This window comes from Gadus morhua, chromosome 12 (genome assembly GCF_902167405.1).
Source record: "Gadus morhua chromosome 12, gadMor3.0, whole genome shotgun sequence".
Classification (NCBI taxonomy): domain Eukaryota; kingdom Metazoa; phylum Chordata; class Actinopteri; order Gadiformes; family Gadidae; genus Gadus; species Gadus morhua.
This window is the reverse complement of record NC_044059.1, coordinates 11,132,502-11,142,265: the sequence shown is the minus strand read 5'-3', so window position 1 is coordinate 11,142,265 and position 9,764 is coordinate 11,132,502. Positions and strand designations below refer to the sequence as shown.

The 9,764-nt window shown below is 42.3% G+C and overlaps 1 protein-coding gene across 1 annotated transcript; it reads left to right on the top strand.

Moving 5' to 3' along the window:
- The first annotated feature begins 637 nt into the window (after positions 1 to 637).
- On the top strand, positions 638 to 6,605 carry LOC115555138 (NACHT, LRR and PYD domains-containing protein 3-like). The gene is made up of 6 exons (XM_030371830.1): positions 638 to 2,418; positions 2,804 to 2,974; positions 3,715 to 3,888; positions 4,111 to 4,284; positions 4,415 to 4,461; positions 6,032 to 6,605. The coding sequence occupies exons 1-6, from the start codon at positions 662 to 664 to the stop codon at positions 6,586 to 6,588; spliced, it is 2,880 nt and encodes a 959-aa protein (XP_030227690.1). The 5' UTR covers positions 638 to 661; the 3' UTR covers positions 6,589 to 6,605.
- Positions 6,606 to 9,764: the final 3,159 nt, after the last annotated feature.

Here is a 9,764-nt window from a genome sequence, read left to right as displayed (position 1 = left end):
GATGCAACACTATCTTGTTATTTTATATCAGCTTAGCAAGTGACCAATGATTCACTATCATTATTACTATAATGACACCTATCATATACCTGTTTAAATAACAGAATAAACCTGAACATGTTGAATCTGTATCATGCAGTCCTTTTCACGTCCGGCTTCCCCGACCACAAGGAATGAAGCCTCTAAATATCATGATGTTGATCATTTAGGAAATATTAACATGGTTCCACTCAGGCTGGACTGATACAAATTTGCATGATATCTTCATAAATTAGGTTACCAGTCAACATCAAAACACATTCTTATGCCCAAACAAGGGTAAAGTCAGCCATGTTTGGTTTTCAGCATTCATAATCATCATAATCATGCTGCATCCATATCAACAACCAAAGCAATGATGGAGATTGTTGTATTTGCTGGCGAGACTGGAAAGAATTGATGTGAATTTATAATAATGAATCTATATCAAAATATTGCATATTCCATTCAGAAAACTGAGAAATTTGGAGGAATCTTATGAAAATTTGCGCATAACTTTTCGTATGATATCATACGAACCATTGCATGAGGATATTTTGTTCCACTGATGTCACCATCCACTCACTGTTGTCTTGTGTACTTTTGTCATTTAGGATCTGCTGCTGTTCAGTGCCAACACAACATGAAGTCCCATCTGATGGAGAAGTTGAGGTGTATGTTTGAGGGAATCGCTAAAGCAGGACATTCAAAACCTCTGAAGGACTTTTACCCAGAGCTCTTCGTCACAGAGAGAGTCAGTGAAGAGGTCAACAAGGAACATGAGGTCAGACTGATTGAAACAGCCTCCAGGAAACCAGCCAAGAAGGAAACACAAATCAGATGTGAAGACATCTTTAAACCCTTACCTGCACAAGATCAATCAATCAGAACCATAATGACAACTGGAGTGGCCGGCATTGGTAAAACCGTCTTAACACACAAGTTCACTCTGGACTGGGCTGAAGGCAAAACCAACCACAACATACACTTCACATTTCTCCTTACTTTTAGAGAGCTGAATTTAATGAAAGGGAAGGAGTTTAGCTTGGTAGAACTTCTTCATTACTTCTTTATTGAGACCAAAGAAGCAGGAATCTGCAGATTCGACCGGTTCCAAGTTGTCTTCATCTTGGATGGTCTGGATGAGTGTCGACTACCTCTGGACTTCCAGAACATCCCGATATGGACTGATGTCACAGAGCCGACCTCGGTGGATGTGCTGCTGACAAACCTCATCAGGGGCGACCTGCTTCCCTCCGCTCGCATCTGGATAACCACACGCCCTGCAGCAGCCAATCAGATCCCTGCTGAGTGTGTTGGCATGATGACAGAGGTGAGAGGGTTCACCGACCCGCAGAAGGAGGAGTACTTCAGGAAGAGATTCAGAAAGGGGAAGCTGGCCAGCACAATCATCTCTTCCGTCAAGATATCACGAAGCCTCCACATCATGTGTCAAATCCCAGTCTTCTGTTGGATCACAGCTACAGTTCTGGAGGACATCTTCATAACATGCCAGAGAGGAGAAGAGGTGCCCAAGACCGTGACTCAGATGTACAGCCACTTCCTGAGGGTTCAGTCCATACAGGGGGACAGGAAGTACCATGGGAGAGCTAATACAGATCCACACTGGAGTCCAGAGAGCAGGCAGATCATCGTTTCTCTGGGAAAACTGGCTTTTAACCAGCTGGAGAAAGGCAACCTGATATTCTACGAGGCAGACCTGGCAGAGTGTGACTTCGATATCAAAGCAGCATCAGTGCACTCAGGAGTGTTCACCCAGATCTTTAAAGAGGAGTTTGGGCTGTACCAGGGAAAGGTGTTCTGCTTTGTCCATCTGAGCATCCAGGAGTTTCTGGCTGCCCTTTATGTCATTCATTCCTTCATCAACACTGGGGTCAATTTGTTCTCAGAAGAACAACCAGCATCCGGGGAAGATAAACTCCTTCTCCTTTACGAAAGTGCTGTGGAAAAGGCCTTACAGAGTGAGAGCGGACATCTTGACTTGTTCCTCCGCTTCCTCCTGGGCCTCTCTCTGGAGACCAATCAGAATCTACTGCGAGGTCTGCTTGGAGAGACAGGAAGAAGCTCACAGACCAATCAGAATACAGTGTCTTACATCAAGAAGAGGATAAATGGTGATCTTTCTCAAGAGAGAAGCATCAATCTGATCCACTGTCTGAATGAGCTGAATGACTGTTCTCTAGTGGAGGAGATCCAACAGCTCCTGACATCAGGAAGTCTCTCCAGAGACTCTCTCTCTCCTGCACACTGGTCTGCGCTGGTCTTCATCTTACTGTCATCAGAAGAGCAGCTGGATGTGTTTGACCTGAAGAAATTCTTTGCTTCAGAGGAGGGTCTTCTGAGGCTGCTGCCAGTGGTCAAAGCCTCCAAAACATCTCTGTAGGTTCACGAGTAACAAGTATTACAATACACACAACACAATATACATAATATAGAATATAAAAGTTACGATAATATACAAGCATATCTATAGGTGTACTGATAACAACTAAATGTAAAATAATCGCAACACAATATACTGTAAATAATTAGACAATAATAAATACTATTGAACCATTTTCAAACACTACAAAACATTTTTCCAATATTCATCAATTTACGCCAAATATTTTATTGACATTTAAGTATTGACAAGTATATATTAGTTCAATTAATAAAATGTTGCAAATAAAATGTTTCAACACAATTCCTTAATTATTTTAAGTGCAAAATGTAAGTCCTTTTAATCACAGTTCCTTACATGCTCTGTGTATTGTGTGTGTAGGCTGAATGACTGTAAACTGTCAGAGAGATGCTGTGAAGCTCTGGCCTCAATTTTTAGCTCCAACTCTAGTCTGAGAGAGTTGGACCTGAGCTTCAATGATCTGCAGGATTCAGGAGTGAAGCTGCTCTCTGCTGGACTGGGGAGTCCACACTGTACATTGGAAACTCTCAGGTCAGTTTTACTCAACGGTGAAACCATTCTGATCGCACCCCTTTATTAGACGTGAAAATGTCCTTGGTCACGTACCATTCATCTGTGTTCATTCATTTGAACAGATTCACTCTCTTTAAATAAGTTGTCAAATGTTTTGATTGCATAGAGGGCCCTTTTCAGTTTTTTGGCAATTTAATTTAAACTTTGTACAAAGTACAAACCACTTTTATTTTATTTTTCTGATCTAAGCAGATTGTCTTCATTGGAACTTAAGTGGGTCGTGTTTCCAAATAGAGCGATCACACCGGCACAACAATACGGCCGCCCTTTAACTCCCAGCACTGAACGAAACCTTCGCAGTTTGTGTGCATCGCTGTGGCATTACCACTCATCGTATTAAACACAAGGCCTCCATCTCATTCTATTTCTGTTGCCATGACAGTAAAAGGTGTACGTTGGATTCTGTTGGTTAATGATGGCATAAGGTGTATTATTTATTACATTCCTATTCTACTCATAATCATGTAGTCAGACAGTAAGGTGAAATTTAGAGTTGTTTACAAAAGTTGAATAACAGCTTGTTCTTAGACCTGGGCCTTTTTAGGAGTTTGTTGAATCTTTAGTTATCTGACCTCTAAGTAAGTCATATTTTGAAGATTTATTGACATTGAGGTAAACAACTAAAACATGTCTAATAACCAATTTAAAATACAACATTAATCACAGTTTCTGACATGTTCTGTTAATTGTGTGTGAAGGATGAATGGCTGTCATCTGTCAGAGAGATGCTGTGAAGCTCTGGCCTCAGTTCTCAGCTCCAACTCCTCTAGTCTGACAGAGCTGGACCTGAGTACCAATGATCTGCAGGATTCAGGAGTGAAGCTGCTCTCTGCTGGACTGGGGAGTCCACACTGTACACTGGAAACTCTCAGGTCAGTAATAATCAAAGTGCAAACAGGTACATATCAGAAGACAATTAACAGATTTACATCCAGAAAAGTATTATTTTACACTTGCGTTTGTGTGTGTGTGTGTGTGTGTGTGTGTGTGTGTGTGTGTGTGTGTGTGTGTGTGTGTGTGTGTGTGTGTGTGTGTGTGTGTGTTTGTGTGTGTGTGTGTGTGTGTGTGTGTGTGTGTGTGTGTGTGTGGTGCAGATTGTCTGGCTGCCTGGTAACACAGGAAGGCTGTGATTTTCTGGCCTCAGCTCTGAGCTCCAACCCCTCTCATCTGAGAGAGCTGGACCTGAGCTACAACCACCCAGGAGACTCAGGAGCTGCGCTGCTCTCTGCTGGACTGGAGGATCCACTCTGGAGACTGGACACTCTCAGGTATGGAGAGGAAAACTCACCATTGAGGGACAATGTCATTCAAAGTCAAGGAGAGTCAAGGATTCAACCCTGTACTAGATGAAGTGGTTTAAACTCTTCAACATGCTGCTCTCACTTTGTTTCCCCCCAGTGTGGAGCACGGTGGAGTGTGGACGCTGAAACCAGGTTTAAAGAAGTGTGAGTCTCTGTTTCTTTCATCTCAACACACTTAATATAGTGATGGATATAGGTGATGTCTGTTCATTCAAATTTGTACTTGTGTGTATGTATGTCTATTATGTTTGCATAGATATGTAGGTGTAACGGGGGAGTTAGGCAGAACCCAAGTGCACAGACAGACGACAGTTGTAGGACAGTTTCAAGGATTTATTCTGGTACAGGATCGGGCAGGCATAGAGCAGACAGTAAAGTCCCCGACAGGTGGGCAGGGAATCGTCGGTGGGTCAGCAGGCGAGGAGTCGGCAACGGGAGGGCAGAAGAGCAGGTCGGGAGTCGGGAACTGGAGAGCAGACAGACCGACAGGGACTCGACGTCGGGAGGGAGGTCAGGCAGACGAGGGGTCGATATCAGGAAGTCAGGCAGGTGGATCAGGAGACGGGGACAGAGGAGCAGACAGATCGACAGGGACTGGACGGCAGGCAGGAGGTCAGACAGGCGAGAGTTCGTTAACAGGCAGAGTGGAGTAGACGAAGTCAATCGGGAGTTGCGGGAAAGCTCTGAATGAAACAAGAGACAATCTGGAATGGACTGAGTGAAAGGGGAGGACTGTTATAGACTGTTATAGGGAGCACAGATGAAGGTGGTTGGGTTAATTAGGGGAGATCAGGGTGGCAGAGGGTGAATGGGAAAACCAGGGGCGGACCATGACATCAGAATCCGAATCAGAATCAGAATCTCTTTATTGTCATTGCACAAAGTGCAACGAAATTGGGGTAGAGGCTCTCAAAATAAGTGCTTTTTAAAACAAAAACTAAATGAGAAAAGGGTTATTTTTTAAAAATATACATAGAATGTTAAAGAACTCAAACAAATATATATATTTATATATATATAGAATGTTAAAGAACTCAAACAAATATATATATTTAAAAAATGTAGGTGTATGTATGTGTACATGTCTACGTGCGTATATTATGTATGTATACTTGTGTATACGTATGTGTACTTATGTATAGGTATGTGTTCTTTTGTATACGTATTTACTGTATAGCCATGTTTTCCTGTGTATATGTATGTCTAGTATGTTTGTGTAGGTGTGTGTACGTATGTGTACATGTCTTTGTATGTATAGTAAGTATGAAGTTCTATGTTACCAACAGTTAAGTTCAAGCCTGTATGTGAGTTCAGCTGGATCAGTCTGTAGTTTACACAGCTGGGTTCCAATTGATGTGTATTGGAACCCTTCCAAGTCTAATATCTTGAAATGTAGACTTTGGCTTAGATATTCCATAGGAGCCATCAACTCTTCCTGTTGAACGTTTTGAGCAATAATATGTAAATGTAGTGTAAATGTTGAGGGAGTAGATGCAGTTTATACATTTGTGTATGCGTTAATGTTTTTTACTGGGACAACCACTCAAACACACATGGGATTTGCGAGGCACGAATCAGATGTATGCAACACAACAGCAGTAGCAATTATGATGATGATGATGATGATGATGATGATGATGATGATGATGATGATGATGATGATGATGATGATGAAGCATGGTTCAGCAGCTCATCATGTCTTGTTCTCCCTCAGATGCCTGTGAACTCACACTGGACCCAAACACAGCCCACAGACGACTCTCTCTGTCCGAGGACAACAGAAAGGTGATGCTTGTTAGAGAGGACCAGTCGTATCCTGATCACCCAGAGAGATTTGACAACTGGCCCCAGGTGTTGTGTAGAGAGGGTCTGACTGGCCGCTGTTACTGGGAGGTCGAGAGGAACAAAGATGTTGCTATAGGAGTGACACATAGAAGAGTCACAAGGAGAGGAGCAAGGTGTGACAGCCTGCTTGGATCGAACAACAAGTCCTGGATTCTTCTATGTTATGATGATGGTTACACTGCCTACTACAACAATAGAAGATCAGACATAATTCTTCCCCCCGCTGGCTCTACCAGAGTAGGAGTTTATCTGGACCGGCCTGCTGGCACTCTGTCCTTCTACAGAGTGTCCCCAGGTGGAGGAGGGTCCTCAGACACACTGACACACATCCACACCTTCCAGTCCACGTTCACCCAGGAGGACCTCCTCCTCCCTGGGGTGAGGTTATTGGGTGATGGTGCCTCAGTGGCTCTGTGTCGGTTGTAGCAACACAGACACACACACACACACACACACACACACACACACACACACACACACACACACACACACACACACACACACACACATACAGACATACAGACACACACACACGCACGCACGCACGCACGCACGCACGCACGCACGCACGCACACACACACACACACACACACACACACACACACACACACACACACACACATATATGAATGCACACACATGCATATATAAACATACACACGCACATACTGTATATGAATACACACACATGCATACACATGCACATACTCATTCACACATATTTTAATGCACACAAACAACACACATGCAGACACACACACACACACACACACACACACACACACACACACACATGTATGAATACTCTCACATCCATGCACATGCGCATGTATGAATACACACACACACACACACACACACACACACACACACACACACACACACACACACACACACACACACACATGAATAAACACATATGAATATACACAGTCACTGTGTTTTATTGATTCAAATACTAATACTATACTATACTCAATTCTACATTATATTTTGATTCTAAAAAGTTTAGCTTTATAAACCATGAAGGGAGGAGAAAGAGACTTAAAATAACTTTAAAATGTTCCATAGGGTTAAGCAGGTTTCAAAAAGATTGATTGATTGTTCAATCAATATTGATTGATTGTAAATCAAAACATGTTTACTCTACAATATGTTCAGACCTTAACATTTTCAAACTAAAGGTCTCTGATGATAACAGTTTCAAACTAAAGGGCTCTGATACCAGTTTATATTTTGATAAGCCTAACATGGAACCTGATTCAAAGCAGATTTATATTATATTCATAATGAAAGTGGTCTGGGAAAAGCTATTGATCATGTTGTGAATGACGCATGCGAATGCGTATTGATTCCTTGTGTTCTGTCGGGAGCAACACAGCAGCAGAACATGTTCAGTTATTAAAGATATGTGCACCTGTTTATGATTTATAATGTCTGCTGCTGAGTCCTTGTGTTTATTGTGTAGATGTAAGGGACTATTTTTCTGTTGTACTGGTTAATAAAGCATAATGGTAATAAACAACTTGTGGATTCACTGAATGTTCTCGTATGTTCAGCAGAGGATCAGTTTACACTTTAAAGGGGACCTATTATGCTTTTTCGACTTTTATGACCTATAAGCGTTGTTATAATGATTGATAGTCATGTTTAACCATACTAAAGTGTCAAATAATGACGTACATGCATTTCGACGTATTCCCTGCTGACAGTCTGGGGTGGCTGTGCAGAGCGTTAAACACTCGGGACAACGTTTGCGATTCACTTGTTCACATTTCCGGGAAATCATCTACGTAGAGGCACTCCTGCCACGCCCCCATATGCCTGGTCAAATCTACCCGCGCGTGCGCTTCATGGAAGGTAACCAATCACACAATAAACAGCACAACAGATGCTTTGTCTACACCAACATTAATAAACAGGATACCAGCAAGTGCATTTCCATATCAGACTCAAACGCCCGAAGAGTGACGGAAAATGGAGAGAATTCTAGAAGAGACCCGACAGGAAACAGACCCCAGCTACTGGCGTCTCTCCAGAGATGAGCCTGGCAGGCTGGTTGATACACCACCTCCCCCGTGGCGTCTAACAGGACCCTGAGCCTCCATGTTGAAACACACAGAGGTCTGTGTCTGAGGCGGTGGTGCTGAGCTATAGAAGAAGGGACCTCTCCTTCTCTGCCTGGGTGCGCGTGGGAGAGGGCCCATGCAGGCCACCGTAGAATCAGACCAGGACCTGTTTCATTAAGATAATCAGTCACACGACGAGTTAACACTTTGTGTTGGTTATTATAGGGCAAGGCATGACAACAAAGAAGGATTCATTATCAGGATATTTAAAACCCCCAAATGCAGTTTTGGCTGCGGCCACTAGAGGGTTCAATGAGCCTCCGAAACGACACAAACTGCACCTGTGGTGTTCAGCAGATGATTCTACTTCCTGTTTCTTCAGTTTAAATCCTCCAAGCTCAGCAGATGTTTCTCAAGACCTCAAAACACGCACCTGCTGACACATAGTCATGGAAGTCTGTCTTTGCTACACAATAGAGACTATGGGCCTACTTATCTAAATTAGTAGGCCCACACTTTACATACTTTTTTTCATGATTTATTTTTTTGATTTTGAGCTATAGATATACAGTACACCTCATACATAAAGTGAAATGAAAACAATCTGTGAAACAAGGTACTTGTTTCACAGATTGTGAAACAATGTAAGAGAGGCAAGGGTACCCCCCCTGCCCTCCCTTACATCAATAAAATAGGGTATAATGGGTTTTGACACAGGTATTAATGGGAGTGGATATTGGCCATGCATGCCTTTACATATACAGAGACATACCACACACTTTAATACTGCCTGCTTTCATAGGGTCTCCTGATGAGAAGCAACAAATAAAAAGTTTATGACTACTTCTCTCCTCGCTGCCTCCACAAACTACTGGATACTGAATGACGTCACGTTACAATGTTGATACACTGTACTGATTTAGTGAGACTAAGGGTGTGTGTTGCTGAATACCAGCCTGTAGATGTTGTAGCAAGATGGAGGAACACAAGAATCCAACCCAACCAGATTAATCACTAAAGAGAAAATAACCCTGCTATGATAGAAACATAACTATTATTAATGATAACACTACATATACTATGCTGTTCAAGGTCTTATTTCTCCTAAATACCTTGTATAACCGTTTATTCTGTCACATCAGCAGCTGCAGTCATGTAGAAATTTTCCATTTCTACATCAATGTTCAAATGTTCCAAAGGATCAATTTTTGAGGTCGTAACAATCCAGTCTGTATTTCATTTAGTACCTGCTTCTGAATGCTGAATGACATCACGTTAGAATGTTTGTACACTGTACTGATTCTAATCAGACTAAAGGTGTGCTGAATGCCTGCCTGTAAAGGGTGCAGCAAGATGGGGAATTAAAAGCACACAAAGAATCCAAGCCAACGAGAACACTCATACGGTAAATATGCTGTTCAAACTTAATTACTTGTTGCTCTAATTTGTTGGAGTAAGTGTTTGGAGAAAATGATCTTTAGTTTATTAAATTGACTGCGTTCCTGTTGGTTCTAAGGTGTAGAAGGACTCTG